The sequence below is a fragment of the Bos indicus genome, chromosome 13 (assembly GCF_029378745.1).
Source record: "Bos indicus isolate NIAB-ARS_2022 breed Sahiwal x Tharparkar chromosome 13, NIAB-ARS_B.indTharparkar_mat_pri_1.0, whole genome shotgun sequence".
Lineage (NCBI taxonomy): Eukaryota > Metazoa > Chordata > Mammalia > Artiodactyla > Bovidae > Bos > Bos indicus.
The window spans coordinates 16,801,500-16,826,863 of record NC_091772.1 but is presented as its reverse complement, the minus strand read 5'-3'; the positions used below and the strand labels follow the sequence as shown (position 1 = coordinate 16,826,863).

At 45.3% G+C, this 25,364-nt stretch overlaps 1 protein-coding gene across 3 annotated transcripts in view; it reads right to left on the bottom strand.

The window, feature by feature from the left end:
* Positions 1-25,364, bottom strand: part of PRKCQ (protein kinase C theta) — a 152,482-nt gene that overhangs the window by 11,823 nt on the left and 115,295 nt on the right. For all 3 annotated transcript variants that reach the window (XM_070800764.1, XM_070800765.1, XM_019972926.2), the window contains exons 13-16: positions 16,425-16,516; positions 14,286-14,348; positions 9,357-9,495; positions 964-1,152 (exon numbers count right to left, since the gene is read on the bottom strand). In XM_070800764.1, the coding sequence (XP_070656865.1) occupies positions 964-1,152; positions 9,357-9,495; positions 14,286-14,348; positions 16,425-16,516 (483 nt within the window). The remainder of the gene's footprint in view (positions 1-963; positions 1,153-9,356; positions 9,496-14,285; positions 14,349-16,424; positions 16,517-25,364) is intronic.

Below are 25,364 nucleotides of genomic sequence, written 5' to 3'. Positions count from 1 at the left end.
CATTTAGGTTGCTTCCACATCTTGGCTGTTGTAAACAATGCTGCAGTGAACACAGGGGTGCATATATATTTCCCAATTAGTGTTTCTATGTCATTTGAATGAATAACCAAAGTGGAAGACATATGAGTGCATGGCTGTTCTGTTCCTAACTTCTTGATGAACCTCCATACAGTTTTCCATAGTGTACCTATCGATTGACGTTCCCAACAACAGTGTATGAGGTTCCCTTTTCTCCATATCCCCATCAGTACTTACTTCTTGCCCTCTTGATAACAGCCACTCGGACAGGTACGAGATGACAGCTCATTGTATTTGTGACTTGCGTTCTCCCTGGTGAGTGATGTTAAGCATCTTTTCATGTACATACTAGCCCCCTGTATGTCTTTGAGAAAACTGTTTATTCAGATCCTCCTCTGCTCATTTAAAAATGGGGTTGTTTGTTGTTGAGTTGTATGATTTCTTTACGTATTTTGGATATTAATCCCTTATTAGACATATGATTTGCAAGTATCTTCTCCTATTCAAAGTTTTCATTTTGATGATTTCGTTTCCTGTGCAGAAGAAGCTTTTTAGTTTGATGTCGTCGCATATTATTTTTTTGCTTTTGTTTCCCTTGCTTATAGAGCCAGATCCCCCAAAACATTGCTAGGACTGATGTCGATGAAGTCTGTTTTCTTCTAGGAATTTTATGGCTTCAGGTGGACAGAATAGACTGTATAGGGACTGTTGCTGGAGATTTCTTTTGTAAATTATGCATGTGACTCATTTTGATAGCTCATGTTCATCCTACTGGTGCCTCAGCTAAAACAGACGGCAAGCATCCCCTTTAAGGCTGGCTCAGGACAATTGTTGTTTACTACATACTGGGTTGGTCAAAAAGTTTGTTCCAGTCTTTCCATAACATCTTACGATCAGAATACCTAGTGCTAATCTTACAAAAGTCTCCTTGACTTCACTTCTTACCTTCACTAAAAGGTCCTTCGCCTCCTTCTCGAGCCATCGCGGGTAAAAGGGATTGTCCATGCGGATGGAGTGGAAAAGCTCCTCTTCATCCTGCCCGTGGAAAGGGGACTGGCCTACTAGCATCTCGTAGAGGAGGACACCGAAGGACCACCAGTCCACAGAGTGGTTGTACTTCTGACCCAGGAGGATCTGTGTGACCAGGAGGCAAAGACACAGAGAATAAAAATGAGGTGGACTCGAAAACCTCGCACGGACTTCTCAAGGCCACACAGGATGTAACTCATGAGGACAGAGCGCGGTTTTACAAAGATGACACTGAAAACGATCTTTTGAGAAGTTAATGATCGGGTGGAAATGAGTGGGCAGTGCCCAAACTAAGCAAATATTTTTGAGATCAACCTCTTTTTCCCCCCACCTAAGCGAAACAGCTAAATTGTACCATCACCCCTCATCTGCCCATCTGAGACGGGAGCCTGTGGGTGACAGATTCAGCCCAGGAGAGCTGGTGTGTATCTATGCCCTTCAGTGCCTCCAAACCAAACCACGCGTTTTATGGACTTTCTGTTAAGTGCTGGGGCTTCCCTGATTGCTTGTTGGGTAAAGAACCTGCCTGTAACGCAGGAGACACAGGAGACCCGAGTTCAGTCCTTGAGTTGGGAAGATCCCCTGGAGGAGGAAATAGCAACCCACTCCAGTATTCTTACCGGGAGAATCCCATGGACAGAGGACCCTGGTGGGCTACAGTCCAAAGATTTGCAAAGAGTTGAACATGAGTGAATGACTAAGCAACCTAAGAAAATGGTCCTGAATCTTTACATAAAGGTTTTGTAGCTAACCAAGCAGCCAAGGTGGAGAAGGCAATGGCACCCCACTCCAGTACTCTTGCCTGGAAAATCCCATGGATGGAGGAGCCTGGAAGGCTTCAGTCCTTGGGGTCGCTGAGGGTCAGACACGACTGAGCGACTTCACTTTCACTTTTCACTTCCATGCATTGGAGAAGGAAATGGCAACCCAGTCCAGTGTTCTTGCCTGGAGAATCCCAGGGACGGGGGAGCCTGGTGGGCTGCCGTCTATGGGGTCGCACAGAGTCAGACATGACCGAAGTGACTTAGCAGCAGCAGCCAAGGAGGTTGACCAAGTCCACCCCTTAAACCTAAGCAGTCATGGTTATGAAGAGTCAAATTTTGTGACAACAAAAACAAGCTTGTTAGGACAACAAGCTGATAGATATTTGCAAAATAAAGATCAAGTTGCAATCAGAATTTTTCAATCTGCCACTGACTTCCAGGATAAAAATGCTATCTATTGGCCTTAATATTTGAACACCAAAGTTAATCTTAAAGTTCAAAAAATAACCTTAAGGAACAGTGTAAAAGTAGACCTAGGGAGAATGATAAAATAAAGATGAGCACACACAGCACAATCTTAGTTCAGGGGCCTTTGCCTCAAGTGGGGACTGGTTCAGGTGCAATTCCCAGGACATGCCACAAGGGGGAGCCCAGGGCAACCAGAAGCCGCTCTGAGCATCACATCCTGGTACACAACTTCATTAGTGTTGGATTAACGAAAAGAAATTTGGAGGACAGGAGACAGTTAAGGTGGAAATTCAGTCTGCCAGGGCTAGGTGATAAACAGTTTCAGTCTTAAGTGAGGAGAAAGAAGCACAATGCCAATTCAGTTATTCACGGTATGAACAGAAAATCTGCAAACATCTGTGATGGGTCCTGGGCGTTTCCGCATACTTTGTGTGTTACTCCAAGAACGTCTGGGGCAGGTCCTCTTATCCCTGTGTAACAAAGGAGAGTGACTAGACCCTGGGAGGTTACATGTCTTCGGTAAGTTCTGAACCCTGGTCTTTGGGGATCTTACTATACAATGTTCCTTTTCTATTATAATGTTGTCTCCAGGATTGAAACTTTGCTCTAACTTGGTCATGCTCAAACTAGTATATATTTTTAAAGAAACTGGTGGAGAAACACTGAGATTCAAACCCTTTTGAATCTCAGACCCTGATGCCTTCTCTTGGCCATGCTGTCTTTTGTCCCGTGTCCTCCCCATCTTTGCTCAAAATAATTCAGGTAATCATAATGTTACCACTTCATGTCAGAGTCCCTCTTTCTCTCTTAGAGCAAAGGAGAGCTGCAATTCCATCTGCCTTGTGGAGCTAGTAATTTGAGGTCATGCTCACCGGGTGATGTTCACAGCAGAGGAAGTGTCCTCAGAAAACCGGGTGACCTCCACTCAGCGTGACTCCTGCCTTCTCCAGGGAGTGCCTTCTCTGTATTAAAATTCCTGACTAAGTGGCTGGTAGATGTTAGAAAGTAGGGTGTCTCCTTAGTTTACTGTTTTCCTATTCTTTGTCAAAATGAGTGTAGACCTCCAATTATACGTCAGACCCTCGGTCTTACAGCAGTGACAGGAGACAAAGGAGGTTTTGAGAAGACCCCAGGAGGCATGGATTGCTGGGACTATTCCCTGGTTTGGAGGAGCACAGTCTGCTTTTTCATGTATCGTTTCTGACACTGCGCTGAATGCCTTAATTTCTTGTGTTTTGGGATCTGCCCCCATATCTTTGGGGTCCCTAAGGGAGAGTGACTGAGATGAAGGAAAAACTTCACCAAGGCCCGTGCATGGCGTGTGTGTGTAGCTTTGGAAAATGGGTAGGGTTTTGATGGAAGAGGGGGAAGCTGGGGAGTGTTCTTGTGTAAAAGAAGCCCAGGGATGGGGAAATCCAGCACAGGTTCAGAGACGGGCATCTGAGGTGCAGGGCTGAGTGCAGACATTCAGGGAACAGGTGACAGATGCTTTGAGTGGTGGGGGAGGAGCCTAGACATCAAGGTGGATAAACTGTGGTCCTTAACGGTGCGAAATTCAGTTTATTGGCAAATCAATCACATGTGCGCTGCAGTAGCACAGTTGCTGCTTCTGCTGCTAAGTCACTTCAGTCGTGTCTGACTCTGTGCGACCCCATAGACGGCAGCCCACCAGGCTCCTCTGTCCCTGGGATTCTCCAGGCAAGAACACTGGAGTGGGCTGCCATTTCCTTCTCCAATGCATGAAAGTGAAAAGTGAAAGTGAAGTCACTCGGTCGTGTCCTACTCGTAGCAAACCCATGGACTGCAGCCTACAAGCCTCCTTCGTCCATGGGATTTTCCAGGCAAGAGTACTGGAGTGGGGTGCCAAGCACAGAGGAGGAACAAGTGATTAGTGTAAGAAGCCAGAAGCATCTTCAGGGCAAAGATGACTCTGGAGGTGGGGGCGATCAGACCCAGGATACCAAGTGCCCGGTTCAGGGCCACGGGAGAGGAGTGAAGCTGCAGTTCTTAGGACATACGATTAAGGACCTTGGCTCGGGGTTTTGGCTTGCACCAGACGATAACAGGGACCTCCTGAAGATGCTCAAAGTCGTGGCATGACAGATTTCCCCACTAGAAAGGGAAATCTGGTGATGCAGTGGAGGAGTGGCCCTCAGTTCAAGGCACGCCAGGGGTCACCCAGATGGTGCCACAAGATGTAGATGAAGATACTAGAATTTGTATTTTTGCGAGTTTAAAAAAATTCTGAGGGACATCGGTGCCCTCGTTTAGAGACCTGAACAAGGACTAGGTTTCCCGAGAGGGGAACGGGAAGCCTCGTCTCAGGAGGAGCTGAGGGGTGTGCCGGCTGGGGCGTCTGTTTTCAGCGCGTCGTGAGGTGTGTCCGTTACGAGGACTTACTATCCTAAGGTGTGGCATCACCTGTGTCGTAGGCCTGGTTAAGGGGATTGCTGGGTTCTGTTTGAACTAAGCTCATTTTCACAACGTGGCAGGTCCTTAAAAAGTTATCTGCAAAGAGGCTTGGGATGAAGACCACGCTAAGTGATGTAAAGCCAAAGACGGCAGTGCAGGGGCCTTACTCCTCGTCCTAGCTCCTTGTCACTTTATTATCAGGCTGAAAATGATCATCTCATTAGTTATGGTAGGAAGCTGGCTAAATCAGGTGTATCAAAAACACTTGTAAATTCTGGATGTATATCCCCTGTTCTTAACCATGAACTTGCCTTATGTACACCCTGTGGCATCTGGCTTACACTGTGTCTGTGTGAGGGCTTTTTTATTTTAGCTATGAGCCACTAAAACCAGAAACTGAAACTAACCATCTGAATGCAGAGTTCCTAAGAACAGCAAGGAGAGATAACAAAGTCATCCTAAAAGATCAATGCAAAGAAATAGAGGAAAACAACAGAATGGGAAAGACTAGAGATCTCGTCAAGAAAATTAGAGATACCAAGGGAACATCTCATGCAAAGATGGGCACAATAAAGGACAGAAATGGTATGGACCTAACAGAAGCAGAAGACATTAAAAAGAGATGGCAAGAATACACAGAAGAACTGTACAAAAAAGAGCTTCACAACCACGCTGGGGTGATCACTCACCTAGAGCCAGACATCCTGGAATGTGAAGTCAAGTGGGCTTTAGAAAGCATCACTACGAACAAAGCTAGTGGAGGTGATGGAGTTTCCGTTGAGCTATTTCAAATCCTAAAAGATGATGCTGCGAAAGTGCTGCACTCACTATGCCAGCAAATTTGGAAAATTCAGCAGTGGCCACAGGACTGGAAAAGGTCAGTTTTCATTCCAATCCCAAAGAGAGACAATGCCAAAGACTGTTTAAACTACCGCACAATTGCACTCATCTTACACAGTAGCAAAGTAGTGTTTAAAATTCTCCAAGCGAGGCTTCAACAGTATGTGAACCGAGAACTCCCAGATGTTCAAGCTGGTTTTAGAAAAGGCACAGGAACCAGAGATCAAATTGCCAACATCCACTGGATCATCCAAAAAGCAAGAGAGTTCCAGAATAACATCTATTTGTACTTTACTGGCTATGCCAAAGCCTTTGACTGTGTGGATCACCATAAACTGTGGAAAATTCTGAAAGAGATGGGAATACCAGACCACCTGACCTGCCTCCTGAGAAATCTGTATGCAGGTCAGGAAGCAACAGTTAGAACCAGGAACAGTGGAACAACATGGTTCCAAATTGGGAAAGAAGTACATCAAGGCTATATATTGTCACCTCGCTTATTTAATTTACATGCAGAGTATATCATGCAAAATGCCAGACTGGATGAAGAACAGCTGGAATCAAGATGGCAGGGAGAAATATCAATAACCTCAGATATGGAGATGACACCACCCTTATGGCAGAAAGTGAAGAAGAACTAGAGTCTCTTGATGAAAAGTGAAAGAGGAGAGTGAAAAAATTGGCTTAAAACTCAACATTCAAAAAATGGCATCTGGTCCCATCACTTCATGGCAAATAGATGGGGAGCGTGATGGACTTTATTTTCTTGGGCTCCAAAATCACTGCAGGCGGTGACTGCAGCCATGAAACTAAAAGACACTTGCTTCTTGGAAGAAAAGCTATGACCAACCTAGACAGCATATTAAAAAGCAGAGACATGACTTTATTGACAAAGGTCCATCTGGTCAAAGCTATGGTTTTTCCATTAGTCATGTACGGATATGAGAGCTGGACCATAAAGAAAGCTGAGTGCCGAAGAATGGATGCTTTTGAACTGTATTAGTATTGGAGAAGACTCTTGAGAGTCCCTTGGGCTGCAAGGAGATCCAACCAGTCCATCCTAAAAGAGATCAGTCTTGGGTGTTCATTGGAAGGACTGATGCTGAAGCTGAAACTCTAATACTTTGGCCACCTGATGTGAAGAACGGACTCATTGGAAAAGACCCTGAAGCTGGGAAAGACTGAAGACAGGAGGAGAAGGGGACGACAGAGGATGAGATGTTTGGATGGCATCACTGACTCGGACATGAGTTTGAGCAAGCTCTGGCAGATGGTGATGAACAGGGAAGCCTGGTGTGCTGCAGTCCATGGGGTTGCGAAGAGTAGGACACAACTGAGCGACTGAACTGAACCAGTATTTTGAGTGCCTATCACAAAGTACTAAGCCAAGATTTTAAAAATTATTGAGCCTCATGATTTTAGTAGAGCATAAAATGTACTACGAATAGTCATAGTTATTTAAGACTATTTCATCTTAAGTTCAGCCAATTCCTTTTCCTGCATGTTTTAGAACACACACTGTACTGTTGCTGCTGCTGTTGCTAAGTCGCTTCAGTCATGTCCGACTCTGTGCGACCCCATAGACGGCAGCCCCCTAGACTAGCTGGTGATAATGTATAATAAATACACGTAAGCTGGCGATGCATTTTTAACTGATGAAGGATGATCTAACAGTGAAAATGTAATTATGTAGTGGCTGTTGGGTGGTCCTGGAGCAGAAAACCAGGTCAAAAGGCATCACTGGGGTCCAACCAGAGGTGCTGAGGTCCTGGACAGGGATTTGCTGCTGAATTTGTTTTGCCCCAGATGGGGAGGGACTGGAGAAGCTCGTATTTCATTCACAAAAGTATTCACTCTGAGCATCAAAAAAGAATCAAGGTGCGGGGGAGAGGGGGAATCTTAATTCACAAGACTGGGGAAGGATGAAAATAGATGTGTGAAGTCCTGAGGTCTAAATTTAGAGGGTCTTGGCATTTGGATTTGGGAGGGTCAAGAAAGAACAGAGAGAACAGGTTTGGGACCTGCTATGTTTGAATGGCCTGTGCCAGTTAGTTGGAGATCTCAGCAGGAAAACAGACGTATGGGTCTGGACAAGAAGTCTGGGCATGGCTGCAGCGATTTGAAATCACAGTCATACATACAGCTGCTGGTCATGGAGAATGTACGGGAGGAAAAAGGACCAGGAGTGGAGCTGTGTAAAGACAAGCATGATTGAAGGTGAGAGAATGAGACTGAAGTTGCAGAGAGAAGCCAATCTCAGAGGCTAAATTCTGGAAGATGCCAAAGAAAAGAGATTGAAACTGAAGGACTGCCCAAGATAGGGCGTGGCATAAGGCATGTGTAGACAGGGCAGTTAAAGCCATAGTCTGCTCACCAGAGGCCAAGGTCACATTTAGAAAAGGTGCAGTCAAAACTAAATAAATACGTGCAGGGCGGAGTCTCCTGTTTCCCAGACTGAAGATGCTGCTGTTACTTTGGCAACGACAGGGATCTGTCGCTAAATTTGTTTTGCCCTGGAGACCAGAGGCCCATCATTGTCTATCAAACAACCACGCAGCACTCACACACTTTTCAACAATTCTTCATTCACTCTTTGAAAAGGTATCTATTAGCACCTTAATGTGCCAAGCCTTGTGCTCCATCCTTGGATATAAAAGTGAGGAAGAATACACTGATCCACACAAGTGACAAGACGAGAAAACAACGGTATACACCTGTACCAACATCACTGCCCTGGTTTTGCTATTGTACCATAGCGATGGAAGATGGAACTGGTGGGGGAGATGGTGAAGGATAGATATGGGTGATGTTTCTTTACTGTTTTTGGAAACTTCTTGTGAATTTGTAATTGTTCCAAAATAAAGTGTCTAAAAAGTGAATAAGCAGCAGTCCTGGAACTTCCTTGGTAGTCCAGAGGCTGAGACTCCCCACTCCCAATGCAGGGCGCCTAGGTCCAATCCCTGGTTGGGGAACTAGATCCCACGTGCTGCAACTAAAAAAAAAAAAAGATCCTGCATGCTTCAACGAAGATGCGGTGCAGCCAAATAAATGCTTTTTTAAAAAGAAAGAAACGGCCGCTGGTATTAGGGCAATCATCCAATAGCGCAGAGAGATTTAAGACAGAAAAGCTACGATGACAAATGTATGGTGCTAGAAGGACCACGTGGCAAGGGGGTGTCTCTCTTATCTGCCCGGGTGGGCAGCTAGCACGGAATCCACAACTGGGAGGGCAGGCAGTGGGCAAAGCAGGATTGAAGGATGCCTTCTGAGCAAACGCTGCACTTCCAGGGGCTCAGAATACACGAGCAATGGCTTGTTTCTTTTTTAAGCGTTCATAGGCTCTCCCATGTGGCAAAACAGACAAGACAGAAGTATTCTCATTTTCCACGAGCATGTGGGGCTCTCCAGGCTCACACGGGACACAGCCTGGTAACCACAACTTGGGCGTTTCTGATCCCAAAAGAAGCCACTGAAGGTAGGTGGATGCCCATGAGCCTGTCCAGGGTCCACCTGGCTCTCCTCCAGCGGCTGCTTTCGGTTGCTCTGAGCAGGGTGAATGTATTTTAAGGCTGGGGTGGGGGGAGCCAGGACAGGAGGGACCTGCTGGGTCCTTCACGCTTGGCGAGATGCCGCAGTCAGGGCTGGTACCACCCGCCAGGAGACACTAGCAGTGCCTGTGTGCAGGTGCGTTTGTCAAGTATTTGGATTAACAGACACACCTCCTGCACCAAAGCACTTTGAAGTCTTTGGTTTTTCCGGGGAGGCGGAAGCAGCAGCGCTGGCCCGGGGCGTGCTGAGGTGGGGAGGGGCCGGGGTGCTCCCTACCTCCGGCGCGATGTAGTCGGGGGTCCCGCAGAAGGTGTTGGTCCTGGCGTCTCCCAGCATGTTCTCCTTGCACATCCCGAAGTCTGCGATTTTGATGTGTCCATCTTTGTCTAAGAGGATGTTATCCAGCTTCAGGTCCCTGAAAAACAAAGCAGGTTCTCACTTTAATAAGGCAGTTTTGGTGACATGGGGTTGCTGTGTAAGACGGGACACGGTGGCCTCTGTGTACCATCGGAGTTTTCAAATCAAGACGGCAGAGCAGGACGTGCGTGCGTCTTCTCCCAGCACAGCTGGGAAGGCCACCCATGGGTGCTTTGCTGGTTCTCCTCTCTCCTTTCAACCCTTCATCCAGGGCACAGCTCAGGGGCTCACTGCTTCTCCTCCATGGGGTTTCCTCCGTGACCAGCATCTCTGCCCAGGACTCGATCTATTACAGCCCCACGCAGGCAGGTAAGCTATTTCTGGGCCTACCTCTGAAAGGCTTCCCTGGTGGCTCAGATGGTAAAGTGTCTGCCTGCAATGCAGGAGACCCAGGTTCAATCCCTGGGTTGAGAAGATCCCCTGGAGAAGGGAATGGCAACCCACTCCAGTATTCTTGCCTGGAAAATCCCATGGACAGAGGAGCCTGGTGGGCTACAGTCCAGAGTCGGACACGACTGAGCGACTTCTCTTTCACTCTGACAGAGTCCTGTATCTTCTATGCCCGGTGCAGTGCCTGGCCCATCTTAAGAGCTCCATCCGTATTTCTTGTATGAATGGCTGAGCAGGTGCCAAGATGGGGATGCATAAAGGTCATGTGTCATCTCTGCAAAGCAGCACCCCTCAATATTAAGAGGGGCCTTCCAGAAATGAAGCCTGGTGTGTCTGGGGTTGGGTGGTATTTAGTATTACACAACACGTACACGCGTTCACTTCTATGCAGATAGGGGAGCAGATAAGCCCGACTCATCAAGGAAAAGGCTGGCTGCTACCCATTTCCCCTTCTCACTTATTAAGGAGTAGTTGTTACTCAGTCGCTCAGTTGTGTTTGACTCGTTGTAACTCCATGGACCATATAGCCTGCCAGGCTCCTCTGTCCATGGGATTCTCCAGGCAAGAATACTGGAGTGGGTTGCCATTTCCTTCTCCAGGGGATCTCCCCAACCCAGGGATCAAACCCAGATCTCCTGCATTGGCAGGAGGATTCTTTACCACTGAGCCACCTGGGAAGCCCATTCATTCAGTGAGGCCTAGGTTCTGCTTAAGCAAGAGTTTGAGGTTTTACATTGCTTGTAATCAGTATCCACATTCTAAAGTTCCCATCGCTATTTCTCTCTCTTGTTAAACTCTAGGCTTCAAGAGGGTAGAAATACGTATTATTACTCACTGTACAGCAATGCTGTGACAAGAGTGTGGCGTGTGGCGATCGTTCCATAAATATTTGTTGAATGAATTCATCACGAGCTGGTGACTACCTCACCACTTCATCGCCTGCTGCAATGAAGTCCTGAGTAGTGGTTCCCTTTCAGTGCTTTCTCTCCTCGTTTGAGCAGATCAGCCGGGGACAGAGAGCAGGGGATACAGTCCTCTTCTGGTGGATGGATGCTGCTAGCAGCTGAACCCAGAACTGACGTCTTACATCAGGACCAGCATGCTAACCTCTGGCACCAACGCCTCATGGACAGTCGGTCTGACCAGAGGCGTGGATGCTCCCATGGTACAGGAATGTGTATCTCACATTCATATCAGTATCGGTTCTGTTTCTCCCATCCTAACTCAAATGCCATCACGCTCTCATTAATGAGGACTACACACTTCAGATATGTCTGTCTTCTCCTTAGGCAGGCCTTTGGCTTTGTTCCTTCGTTGTAATTAAACCCACTTTCATTGTGATGTGTTGCCTGTATTTAAACTTGAGGGAAATGTCAAGTTAGAGTCTAGTGAAAAAGAAAACTTTTTTCTCCCACCCATAATCACAAACCTCTCACATTCTGCCTTGGACCCTAGGCTGAGCATGTCTGTCTGAGAGTCTCCCTCGGGCACTCTTCTTAGAATCTTATTCCCTTGGACTTTCTAAGAGTTTGCTGTTCGTGTCTTTTCATGTCCTTATATTTTATCTTCAAAAAAAACCCCAAACCCCAAACAAACTACAAACCCAGAAAGGGACTTCCTCAGGTGTCCAGAGGCTGGACTTCTATAGCTTCATTATCCACCACGATGCTTAACAGAGGCTGTGTGTTCAGTGGGTACTCCGTCCAAGTTACCAGGTGTAGTGGGTTTAAGGTACCCCACACCCCACCAACGATGTTTCTATCCTAACCCCCAGGACCTTATGAATGAGATCTTATAGAGAGAGTATTTGCAGATGTAGTCAAGTGAAGGATCTTGAAATGATATCATCTTCGATTATCTGTTGTTGCTCAGTCGCTTAGTCGTGTCTGACTCTTTGTGATCCCATGAACTGTAGCCTACCAGGCTCCTCTGTCAGTGGGATTTTCCATGCAAGAATACTAGAGTGGGTAGAATACTAGAAGGGTAGATTCCCTTCTCCAGGGAATCTTTCTGACCCAGGGATAGAACCCATGTCTCCGCATTGGCAGGAGACCAGTGAGCCACCAGGGAAGCCCTGGTTTATCTGCTGCTGCTGCTGCTGCTAAGTTGCTTCAGTCATGTCCGACTCTGTGCGACCCCATAGATGGCAGCCCACCAGGCTCCCCCCTCCCTGGGATTCTCCAGACAAGAACACTGGAGTGGGTTGCCATTTCCTTCTCCAATGTATGAAAGTGAAAAGTGAAAGTGAAGTCGCTCAGGCATGTCCGACTCTTCTCGACCCCATGGACTGCAGCCCACCAGGCTCCTCCATCCATGGGATTTTCCAGGCAAGAGTACTGGAGTTGGGTGCCATGAGTGGTCCCTAAATCCAATGTCACGTGTCCATGTGAGAGGCATACAGGGAAGAGACACAGGGAGAGGCGAAGGCTGAGGGACGATGGGAGGGACACCCCAAGCCCAGGAACCCCTGGGGCCACCAGAAACTGGGAAAGGCCAGAAGGACCCTCCCCAAGAGCTCGCAGAGGAAGTGTGGCCCTGTGGACACCTTGATTCTGGACCTCGGGACTCCACGGGTGGGAGGGGATAAACTCCGTTGGCTGAAGTCATCAAATTTGTGCTAAATCTTATGGCAACCCTTTGAAACTAATCATCAGTGGACAGAAAAAGGAAACTAACAATCTCCTTGTGAATTCAGGGGCCTAATGAGTGTCAGTGAGTAAGGTTACAAGGCACCTTGTAGGCTGAAAATTTTCTGAAGGCCAATCTCAGTGGCCATGTACCTGCTGGGTGACGTCCCTCGGTTCAGATTATTCAGTGACTTCCCAGGATCTCCTACAATCCTATGATTACACTGCTAAGTAAAGGTAGTGTTCCTTCTTAGAGGTGCATAAGGCACTTCAGAAAACATGATTTCCCAAACAATTTATGATATTAAAGACACTTATGGACCCTCATTGTCTTTTTGTCCTGAGTGTCAGTAATTTACAAGAGATGGAGAGATAGAATGTGGAGAAGCAGCCTGCACTGGGGCATGTGAGGTTTGGTGGCATGAGGTCCCTTTCAGCTCTAAGATCTCTCTTCTCTTTGATCTTCCTAGTTTTTCCTCCCTCTTTTCCTATCCGTCCATCCCACACAATCTAGAGGACCTCAATACTTTGGGGATACTGCAGGCATTTCATATAGAAGGAGAAAAACAAACCGTGGAATCTGATCAGGGTTTTCACCATCCTGGTGATCAGATCTCAATTTCCTGAAGATTAAAGAATTACGTCAGATTTTTAACCTATCGTTTTGTGACAGACCCCCACCCAATACAAAAGTATATCCAAAGGGTGTCAGAGAGACTGCTTAAGAAAAATGAGTGTGGAAACCTCCCCCGAGTCATCTGGTTCGGCAGGTCTAAACAGGGTGCCCACACTTGGCTGCACCCTCTGGAAGTAGAGAGGTCTCCCCAGGCAGAGCTTCAGTCTACTCTGTAAGCACTAGTACGGACCATCCCGGATGGAATGCTTCTGGAGCACATTATACACAGTTGGCTGTCTCCAGCAATTTGTGCAGAGCGTCACTTGGCCTTTCCTAATGACTCAGGGTCCTTCCCGAGCAATGGTCACAGAAAAGCAGGTGACCCCATTCTCCTGGGCCGTGAGCTTGTCCTGCCTTCCCCCTTTATGCCGGGTCCTCAGCTGTCTCTTCTCACTGTGGCCACTGTGCAGGCCTCCAGCTGCTCAGCCGGCATCCTGTCTAGCTCCTTTCTTTTATAAAAAAATTATCCCCCCCTCTAATCTGCAGTGAGTTGGAAACTAGGTAACTAAGCCTTTGAAGATTTGTATGTTAAATGAGTTCACGTGTGCCTTGAGAAATGGACACTGAAGTACATTAGCTTTTATCCAAGAAGGCTGTGAGATGATGATGTACAGTAAGCTCTGGATGGATATCTGCTCAAGAAAGAGGGGACACGTGGCGTCCTGGGTACGGTGACGAGGTGTAGGCATGTAGGTTTTCACAGGCGTGCTTGAGTGTTCAAGGAAGGACTTCCCTCCGCCCTCACCCAGCAGGACACTCAATATGCAGATACAGCCAAGAAGGAAAAGGAGACAGAAAACAATAGTAAGACGTCAGAGAGAAAGTAACGGGAGGAAATGAGACAAAGGGAGGCAAGAGGGAGAAGAAAAGGAAAGAACGGACAGAATGAGGTCGCAGCCCCTCGGCTTTGAGATGGGAACTTCCTCCTTGGTTGGTAAATCAGTATCCGAGATCACTCTGGGCGGGAAGCCTGGGTGTGGAACTTTGCGCCACAAAAGCTCACTGACCACTGCCCGTCACCTGAGCACGATGATTAAACCTCCCGGGGCAGGGAATCCCGATATCCCAGGGCTTGTTCCAAAAGAGCCAGCTTACCTGTAGACAATTCCTTTGGAATGAAGGAACTGCAGACCGAGGATGATTTCGGCAGCGTAGAACCTGAGCGAAGGAAAATCGAGATTCCACGTGAAATGTTTAGTGGGAAAAAGTTCCTCTTTAGACAGAGTGACTGTGTGGTGTTCTGCTAAATGTACATGCAGAATTTTGTTTAACCCTAACAAAAGGAAGACGGCATCCATTCTATACGCCCAGCTTCAGCCCTGAGAGAATGAAACAGAGTTGGTATCTAGTGCTGCTTCTTATACTGTGAACTAGAATGCTTGAATTATCATTTTGGCGGGTTCTGAGAACATACAAAGACACTAAGTGTAATAATAATGTAATAATTTTCCCTTTTATTTTAAAATCTACCTGGACCCCAGATTCCACATGGACCTGACTTGCTCACATGTAAAAGATGCAGTTGGAGAGGAGGAATACATACCTCCTCTCCAGTGATCTCACAGGTTCAGTTCTAGACCACTGCAGTAAAGCAGGTCTTTTTTTTTTGGGGGGGGGGGGGGGTTGGTTTTCCTGTGCATACAAGAGTTACATTGACACTATACCAGTCTATGAGGTATGCAATAGTCTAAAAAATGCACATGCCTTAATTAAAAATACTTGCTGTGAAGTATACTTCAATAAAAATAAATGAAAAATACAGCTAAAAGATGCTAACCATCATCTAACCATGTAGAGTTGCCACAAACCTGCATTTATTGAAAAAAAAAAAAAAAGGCTATCTGCAAAGCATGATAAAATGAAGTGCAGTAAAAGGAGATATGCCTGTGTTAGGGGGTGATCCTGTGCTCTCCATCTTCAAAGATGAGTGACTCAAAGGAGGTGAGTTTAACCATCACTAGTTGGATTAGATAAAAGGGAGAACTTCCCGCAAGTGTGGTCCACTGGATCTTGGAGAGGAATGCAGGAATCCCTTCCTGGGAGGCAGTGAGGAAAGACAGACAGCGTGTATCTGTGATGCCTCGCACACTTAACAGACCTGGAGGGGACCGGGAGAACCCTTTATAGCAGATTGTAGCAGTGCCCAAAGATTTCTGCGCTGCAGAAATCCCATAAAATTATCCCATGACGGGTCCTGGAGACAACGAGATCAGCGGCGAGCTACCCACTGGATGTGACAAGACGGACGTTTCAGCCGCAGTTTCTGCAGAAGCTGCTGCAAGGCTCCGTCTTTCAATGCAGCTTGACATGAACCACTCTGAGTGTTTGTTAGGAGTGAGTGAGAGATTCTTGAGCATACAGCGAAGAAGGCTAGTGTGTACCCACACTTTTAGGTGGGCCCAGGGGCACAGTTTTTGAAGGTCTCAGGCGTTTGATGACTCAGGAAAGAGGGCCCGAGGGAGGCAGGATGCAGAGGGTTCTGTGAGCTCTGCTCCAGTCCACCCAGTAAACCCACCTTGCTTGATTTTGCCTGCATCCAGGGTGCGTGTGTGCGTTCAGTTGCTCAGTGGTGTCTGACTGTGTGACCTCGTGGATGGTAGCCCACCAGGCTCCCCTGTCCTTGGTATTTTCCAGGCAAGAAAACTGGAGTGGGTTGCCATTTCCTACTCCAGGGGATCTTTCTGGCCTAGGGATCAAACCTGAGTCCCTTGCATCTCCTGCACTGGCAGGTGGATTCATCACTACTAGAGCCACCTGGGAAGCCAGCATCTAGGGTGGCTTGACGCCAAAGAAAGTGGAGATTTATTCTCGAGAGAAGGCAAATGTCTCTTCCTGTTCCCCAGTTCTCCTGCCCCCAGAGCTGAATGCTTGATGCTTTACTCTGAGCTTCCCTTGAAAGGCCCTGTGGACATCCCCCCGTGACCCCTCTTCCATTTGACTTCCATTCAAGGGGCAAATCTTGTTTCTAGGTTCAGAAGACTTAGAAGGCTGATGAATTGGGGTGGTTCCTTAAATATACTTGATCTCGAGGCAGAAAAATGAAATAAAACTAACTGAACAGAAGCTTTGGGAGCTGGGAAAACAGGGGCTTCATTGGATGTGTTTCTGGGGTCACCTCGCCCTGGAGTTTAGGTCCACTGAGTAAAGCATGTGGGAAAAAGCAAGGTGCGGGCACAGTGGACCCCAGTCCCCGAGCAGACAAGGGGGACCCCCAACCCTACAAAGGGCTCTTACGTGGCCCTGCAGAGGTCGAACTTGTGGCAGCTCTGGATGTGGTACATTAAGTCTCCTCCGTTGAGATACTCCATCACAAAAAAGAGGTTCTCCTGCAGAAAGACACGACAGTCCCACTGTGAGCTTCTTTAAGACAAGCACTATTCTTTTATTGGGGTATAGCTGCTTTACAACAATGTGTTTCACATGGTTTCTGCTGTAGAACGTGAATCAGCTGCGTGTATACCTATATCCCCTCCCCCTGGGACCTACCCACATCCCATCCCTCTAGGTCATCACCGAGCACCAAGCTGAGCTCCCTGTACCATACAGCAGCTTCCCACTATCTATTCTACACATTGCAGTGTATACATATCAGACCCAATCTCCCAATTCATCCCAACCTCCTCTTCCTCCCTTGTGTCCATATGTTCATTCCCTACCTCTGTGTCTCTGTTTCTGCCTTGCAAAGAGGTTCATCAGTACTATTTTTCTAGATTCCACATATACACATTCATATACGATACTTGTTTTTCTCTTTCTGGCTTACTTTTCAAAGGAATGAGTTTCATTATTTCAGAGGAACCAATTCTGTCTTGAAATCGCTTACAAAAAGGCTGGCAAGATAATTTAGTTGATCTGCAGCATTTCTGAACCCCAACAAGTCTGGGAAGTTGGGGGTGGTGGTGAGTGTGATGTTGGATGCCTGAATGCGCTGATGCGGTGGAGCAGACAGAGCACAACATGAGGGAGGGGCCATCTGGACTTGCCCACCTGACTGTGGGATGGTCTCGGGCTCTTCAATGTGTGCTGACTGCCTACCTACTCAAGCTGACAAGCGTGTAGGATGGTAAAAGTGGGGCTTCCCTGGTGGCTCAGATGGTAAAGAATCTGCCTGCCAATGCAGGAGACATGGGCTCCATCCCTGACTCGGGAAGCTCCCCTAGAGGAGGAAATGGCAACCCACACCAGTACTCTTGTCTGGGAAATCCCATGGACAGAGGAGCCTTTTTGGCTACAGTCCATGGGGTCGCAAAGAGCCGGACACAACTTAGCAAATGAACGCGCACGCATGAGCACCCTGATTTTGAGAGTCCTCATGAACCACAGAATTAGTAATCTATTCATGTGGAGATGGCTGGCATGTCTGCACATAAATCTGCACCTGTGAACCTGACCCGGGTGATTTTTTAATTTTTTAAACACAATTAACTACCATGACGCCCTCAAGAAGGTCACAAAATAGAGGAGAGAGGGCTTCCTCCAGTTTAAGTCATCTACTGTTTATGCCAATGGAGCTTGGCCTGGGGGCAAATACCTCCATGCACCGTGTCCTGACTGCCTTAACATTTAAGTCAATGCCACCATGAGAAGCAGAATGACTTAGTTAGGACGGAGTGGGCTGGCACGATTCTGAGCTTGAGAAGAGTGCAGGTGAATCACTTTTCGATTGGCCTTTGTATTTTGTTTCTGAATCGTGTCTTTTGTTCTCTTATAAAGAACTCAAGCAGGCCTGCTCAGAGTGTATTATTTCTGATTTCAGAAAGAGTCCAAACAAAGAATTAGAATTCAATAACCTCTAGGATTTGCCCCCGAGTCCGAGCATTCGGCGAGTCTTTCCTTTTGCCTACTGAGCTGGCAAAACCATACCATTTTGTCAAGTAGCTCCACGAAGACGTGAATTTTACAAGAGGAAGGTTGCCTTAGGATGCTCCCTCCAGCAGGGGTGTGGCTGAGGTTCTTATTCATGACACAAGAAAACACTGAGCATCTTTCCATCCGATCAGTGAAGTCAGTTTTATTTTTTATTTAAAATCTTTTTTTTGGCTGGGATGCACAGCTTGTGGGATTTCAGTTCCCTAACCGGGAACTGAATCTGGGCCGTCAGCAGTGAGAATGCAGAGTTCTAACCACTGGACTGTCAGGAAGTCCCTGAAGTCAGTTCTCACTGGGGCTTGCCAGTACCCTGATTATGGGCACTAAAAGAAGCGGTACAGTGAAGAACCTCTGGCTGACAAGAAAGCATTTGATACATCATTCGGTGATGTTTATCTCTCAGCTCCCCAGTTTGCAAATATATCTCTGGAATACATGCTGTTCTGCGCCTGGCCCACAAAAGCAAGAAAGTCAGAGTTAGTTTCTGCTTTGCTGTGGTTCTCTGACAATTGAAGGCAATAATTAATGCTGATATGCTGGCAAAGACTGAAGGCAGGAGGAGAAGGGGACAACGGAGGATGAGATGGTTGGATGGCATCACTGACTCAATGGACAATGAGACTGAGCAAGCTCTGGGAGATGGTGAGGGACAGGGAAGCCTGGCGTGCTGCAGTCCATGGGGTCACAAAGAGTGGGGCATGACTGAGCGACTGAACAGCAACATGCTGTGAACAGGCTCAGGGGTAAAGAATCCTCCTGCAGTGCATTTCTTGTAGAGTGCATATTCTTGTAGAGTCATTTATTTTTTAAACTTCTTATTGGAGTATAGCTGATTTACCATGCTGTAAAGCAACAATGTTAGTTTCTACTGTATAGCAAAGTGTAAAGTCAGTTAAATACTGAGTACTTTCAAAACTTCAGAACAGCAAAGGAGTCTGTGTGTTTGTGTGCAAAGTACTGTATTTTCCAGAGCATCTACAAAGATCTTTCACCACTTGGCTGATGGGATGTATTTTGTTCTCCTGTGTTTTGGGTTGACTAAAAAAGTTCATTCAAGTTGACCCAGAAAATGTTATGGAAAAACCCAAATGAATTTTTTGCCCAACACAATACTCATAAAAATATGAGAGACTGATTTAGGGGGCCTCTAACATCTAAATTCTTTTGTATTCATCTTCTTTGTGAAATATTTATATAAAATTTAGCTGTAAAGGCACTTTATACTAGTAGAAAGGAGGAAGGCTGGTCACAGCTATATACAGGAATAGAAGTACTTAGACACTTCACTAATCTAAGAATTGGGGAAAAAATCATTTTTCACGTGAGAGGTATGTATTCATCTCAGTGGTTTTCAAAGCCAAATCCTTGAAATCATTAAGGTCTAAATTTAACCTAGGTATTGCACTTGAATCTCTACCTTGGTGGATCCCACCCTTGTTACTTACTCTGTTGATGCCCTGAGTATGGACGAGAGTGAGAGTGGAGGCAAGTCCCCTTCAGAGGGCTGACTACCTCTGCAAGATTTACATTTTTACTTCTACTTAATGTCCGCCCAAAAGCAAAGTTTTGGTTTGGAATTACAGACTGAGCAAGTTGCTTCCTGGACATCCGCATCTCTGGGGTGGGGAGGAAGAGCATGGAGCTGGGGTCAGGGCTGCCCACACCAGGAGCTCACAGAACCAGTGAGTGACCCAGCCTAGGGTGGAGCTCTCATCACTGAGGCACACGGGCTCAGCACCTTGGCAGGGCGCACCCAGAGCCCCTGTTGCTACAGGCGCACGCCCGCGTCAGTGTGGTCAGGAGAACACTCAGTGTCTTAGGTATGCTTGTAATTTAGAAGACTGGAGTCGAACTTAATTTATTCCTTAGTTGTTTACCGAGCCATAAGCTAAAACATCCTAGGAAACAGGTTTATTTCCTTTTTTCAAAAAGAATAAGCCATCAAAGAAACCCAAAGATAATCATGTGTACTTCTGACACCTAAATGTTGAGTGGGTATGTGTGTGAAGGAGGCAGGGCTCCCTGCAGGCTGGCAGACTCATTCATTACATATGGCCTGTTTATATTTCTACTGTAAGTTCTAATTAGTAAAGCTCACTGCCTTCCATAGATTCACTAAAACGTATCAGAAATAAAGTGCCCAAGTTTCTACAGGCTTGTACATGCACCAGAACTTGGGCTCAGTTGGTATTTTCTGGCTTAATTGTCCCACAGGGTCATCTTGTAGTAACTAACAAACTCTCTCCTTCTGTAACATGTGCTAGCGGGGATTTAGTTCATGAATTTTAAAATTGTTTTCCCTGATATGACTGGGTCTCCACTAAGAGGACATAGTGTAGTGAGGCTGACGGACTTTGCTCCCAAACTGCTGCCCTGCTTGACAGCTGTGTGACCTCTGGTGTCTTTGTGCCCCTGCAGGGGTGACCTCGATTTTCTTGTTTGTAAAATGGGGATGATAATAGTGTCTACTTTAGAAGGTTGCTATGAAGAATAAATGATCTAAAATACATATCATGCCTCAGTTCAGTTCAGTCACTCAGTCATGCCCGACTCTTTGCGACCCCATGAATCGCAGCACGCCAGGCCTCCCTGTCCATCACCAACTCCAGGAGTTCACCCAGACTCACATCCATCGAGTCCCTGATGCCATCCAGCCATCTCATCCTCTGTTGTCCCCTTCTCCTCCTGCCCCCAATCCCTCCCAGCATCAGAGTCTTTTCCAATGAGTCAACTCTTCGCATCAAGGGGCCAAAGTACTGGAGTTTCAGCCTCAGCATCAGTCCTTCCAAAGAACACCCAGGACTGATCTCCTTCAGAATGGACTGGTTGGATCTCCTTGCAGTCCAAGGGACTCTCAAGAGTCTTCTCCAACACCACAGTTCAAAAGTATCAATTCTTCGGCGCTTAGCTTTCTTCACAGTCCAACTCTCACATCCATACATGACCACTGGAAAAACCATAGCCTTGACTAGATGGAACTTTGTTGGCAAAGTAACATCTCTGCTTTTCAATATGCTATCTAGGTTGGTCATAACTTTCCTTCCAAGGAGTAAGCGTCTTTTAATTTCATGGCTGCAGTCACCATCTGCAGTGATTTTGGAGCCCAAAAAAATAAAGTCTGACACTGTTTCCACTGTTTCCCCATCTAGAAATGATTTAAAATATGTAACATGCCTAGAACATGGAGTCGCATACAGTAAATGCTTTATAAACATCAGCTGTTATTTATGACTATAATTATTATACATAATATACATGCATGTTGAAAAATATACATTCACAAGCACAGAAGGGTTCCTGGAACCGACTGAATTTTAACATAAAAGACAAGTTTTAAGGAATACAGCTTTGATATGAAAATGATCTACTCTGCTGAAGATTTTAAAGTTATCTTCCCCCCTTCATTAGCAACGAGAAACTAATACTGAAAAAAGATGAATACTCAAAAATCCTACCTCTGGGTACCTTTGAATGATATAGCTAGAAATGACTCTCTTCTTTAATGCTTTTGTGTATTCTCCACTTTTTAAAGTATATTTTGGTGTAATTACTTTTATAACTAGGGAAAACACTAATGAAATTTCCTTAAGAATTTATAAGTGAGTGAGTTTTCCATCACCTGATGTTTCTATAGTGTAGATTCTCTGTATTTACCATGGGGGTTTGCTATTTGATATGGACATCTCGATTCAGTGTTTGATGTAAAGATGCTATCTTTTTTAGCTCAACTAAATTGAAACTGGCAGGCTTAGCATTATGAAGACAGCATGATCAGGTAGCACCTGATACTCCCTGATAAAATCTGAGTCATCTGATAAAAGACCTCTTACATCATTTTAATAAAACTAATACAAATTTTAGAAAAGATTTTAAAAAAGAATTGGTAACAGAAAGATTTAAAAGGGAAAGCCTCTTTAGTGTAAAAGTTTACATTGACAAATGTGAAAGATGATTAAATGTAAGATTAAAGTGACAGATTTAACAAAATCAGTGGTGTAATTGTCATAGGACTGTGTTTGCATGTCAGTGTCCTTTGGAGGAATTATAAGACCCAGGGCTGTCAACACACCAGGACTTACAACATAAGCTTATTCTTTAAAAGACATTTTGTGAATGAACATTCTAGAATTGGTAAAGGGGAAATGTAAACTTATCCTAATATGATCTGGCTTCTACCTGATTTCTCCTTAGAAGGATTACATTTGTTTTCCACAGGACAATGAAAATAAAGAACATGGGAAATTATTCAGTCACGGTGACTAGCGAGTCAAGTACTGAACTAATAAGGGAACAGTTGCCAAATGTGCATAATTATCAGCAAAGTGAGAACTTTTTAGCATTAGAGATTTTATGATTTTATCAAACTTGTAATAATTGTGAGATTACACGGAGAACGTGGCAAATATCATGCAAATAAGGTCAGGAATATAGATTCCCTTTCCAGAAAAAATAAAAGGAGGAAAAGAATAATTACAGTCATTTTTTCAGGTTTTTTTCTTCTCCCAAGGGCTAGTGAGTTAATGTAGTAAACTTTATATGAGAAGATTTGCATGTTTGAAACAATAAAATTAGAATTCAAATATTTATTTAAAATGTCCAAGTATAAGGACTTTTTTGGCAGTCCAGTGGTTAAGACCTTGTGCTTCTAATGCAAGGGGCACAGGTTCAATCCCTGGTCAGGGAACTAAGATTCCACGTGCCCCACAGGGTGGCCAAAAAGAAAAAATCCAAGTATCCCAGTATGCTTTTCAGAGAATCATATGTTTTGAAGCATATGTAATAAGTGCTGTAACATCCAAGATGATAGTATAACAACATGGAAACTGGAGAGCAGACTTCAGCTCAACCTTGGGGTATGCCCTAGTACAGCCAGCGGCAAGTGTGGGATGGTGCACCCTGAAGAATGAAGGGCAGCTGGTCCGTGTCTAAAAGGAAATTCTCCAGATCAATATTTAGCCCTGTGCCACAAAGAACTCCATACATAGTTACCTTTATTATGTGTATTGTTGTTATTTTGTTAGAACAAATGAAACATGTTCTATATTCCTACGTGTTCTCTCTCTATATATATATAGAGAGAGAGAAAAATATATATAGAAATATACCTTCATAATGACCAAGAAGGTATGTGATGACTTTAGAATTCTTGCAAATCTCGTGCCAGTTAAGTGGCCACATGCGGAAAGCACGCTACCCACTCCAACCCCTAGCCTCCACAACAGGGAGTTGCACACGTTTCCAGCTAAAAAAATAAAACATGCTTCTCTATATCAAGGGAAAGTACTATTTACATGGAGAAATGGAAAGATGCATACGAACGCAGTTACAGAAAGGCAAACCACAGGAACAAAACCACCTTTCCAGGTTTTATCAGCTGAGAAGCCTGAGGAAGTGAAAGATAAAGGCAATTAAGTAGGATTTGGTGAATCTGAAAGATATTTACGGGGGACATCCTCTTTAAGCCTTCAAAGGAGGCAGAGTGGATTTGCAGACAAGAGGTTCTTTCCAGATGTGCTCGAAGGAGTTGCAAAAGGCTGGTGTTTTGTGGGAAGCTGGTGTCTGGGGCTTTGGGAGAATAGCTGATGCAGGAACAATGACACCCGTGAGCCTTGAGGAAACGCTACACAAATCACATCAAGGTGAGAAAATACCTGTGAGCTTAAGAGCAGGCATGTGGAAAGGGCTTGGCATTTTCGACTCAGCAGGCAACACCTGCAGGCAGAGTTCCTGCATATTTGTGCATTAATTACCTATTACCATTAGCCTCTTGGGAGAGGGTGGGACCGGAGGCTAGAGTTTTGAGTACAATAGAAATTTACTATACACCCACTAAACTATTCTCTTTTTTTTTGTAAATTGTGAATCAACCATCTGCTGAATCAGTTTAGTTGCATAGAAAGGGCATCTGAAACACGTCAGAGTGAAGGGCAATTTCTGGAATAACAGTTTTCAAGCATTCATAGTATCAAAAACTGGCAGAGTCCTGTAAAGAAAAGAGACATATGCTATGTAACACAGGAGTGCAGCCTGGTGTTCTGTGATGACCTAGAGGGGTGGGAGGGGGGAGGGCAGAGAGAATCAAGAGGGAGGTGATATATCTGTATAATCATGGCTGAACTGCATTATCGTATGGCAGGACCCAACACATTATTGAAAAGCAATTTTCCTCCAAATAAAGAATAAATAAAAAACATTAACTACTTCATGAAATTAAAAAAAGGACTTACCTATGAATGGGGACAACACAAAAAGTTAATTCTCATCTTAGTTCATGGATAAGTGTTTTTGAGGACGCGGCTTATGTGGTTTTCTTTTCCTTGCTCAAACTGTGATCATTGTCAGGACTCCTAACTCAACCAGAGAGTTTATGGATTAAAGTGTTTTTGCAAGCTTTAGACAAGGGAGTTTCTGAATGAAATGCTTGCCATTAAAAACCTTCCAGCAGTCTTACTGGATTTTACCTTCAAACTACGGGAATTTTCACAGTTTGACTTTTTTTTTTTTTTTTTTTTTAAACTACCATGCTGAAGGAGTTTTTCTTCTATTTCAGATAATACCTTGCAGTTCATATGGCACTTTTTTCCACAAAGGATTCAAACTTCTCTGCAAATGCTATATATTCTTTAATGCTATTCCTTGGAGGCTAAAAGGGGAGAATCGAGGTTACAAAGAAACGTTAGGTGACTTGTTGAAAGTCATGGGAAGCGTCAGGCATCAACTCTTCCTCTGAACTCATGAGCAGAGGAGTGACTGTGGCAAGGCCGGCCTGCGTGTTCTATTATGAAGGGAAAGTGAAACTCAGTTTTCTGTTTCATAAAAGAGACATTGCAAGGTAATATTGACAGAGAAGAGTCATCTGGTTCAGACAGGGTGTGTGGAAGTCGAGGGTGGTGGTGTAAGCACATGAATTAACAGCAGCATTCTCACTCCTTATGTCAAATTGAGGACTCTGCATTTGGACGCCTGCAAAACAGCTGGGCGTTCACTCACATTCAGCCTGAAGAAGGGGAGGGTCCTGGAGATGTGATCTGTGATCTAGGTCTTGTAGGTGCGACATCGTAAAGCTACTGAAACTACTGTGTTGGCTAAAAAGCGTGTTTGGGTTTCGTCTTAAGATTTTACAGAAAAATTGGAATGCGCATTATGGCCAACCCAACACTTGAAATCAGATGGGCCTTTCAGGATTCAAAGGAGACACAGATGAATGTAGACCACAGTTTACTTTTCATTTCTAAGGAACGATTATTTCCTTAAAAACAAAACAAACCCAAAGTGTTAGATCCTGTGGAGTCCCATACCAAGGTC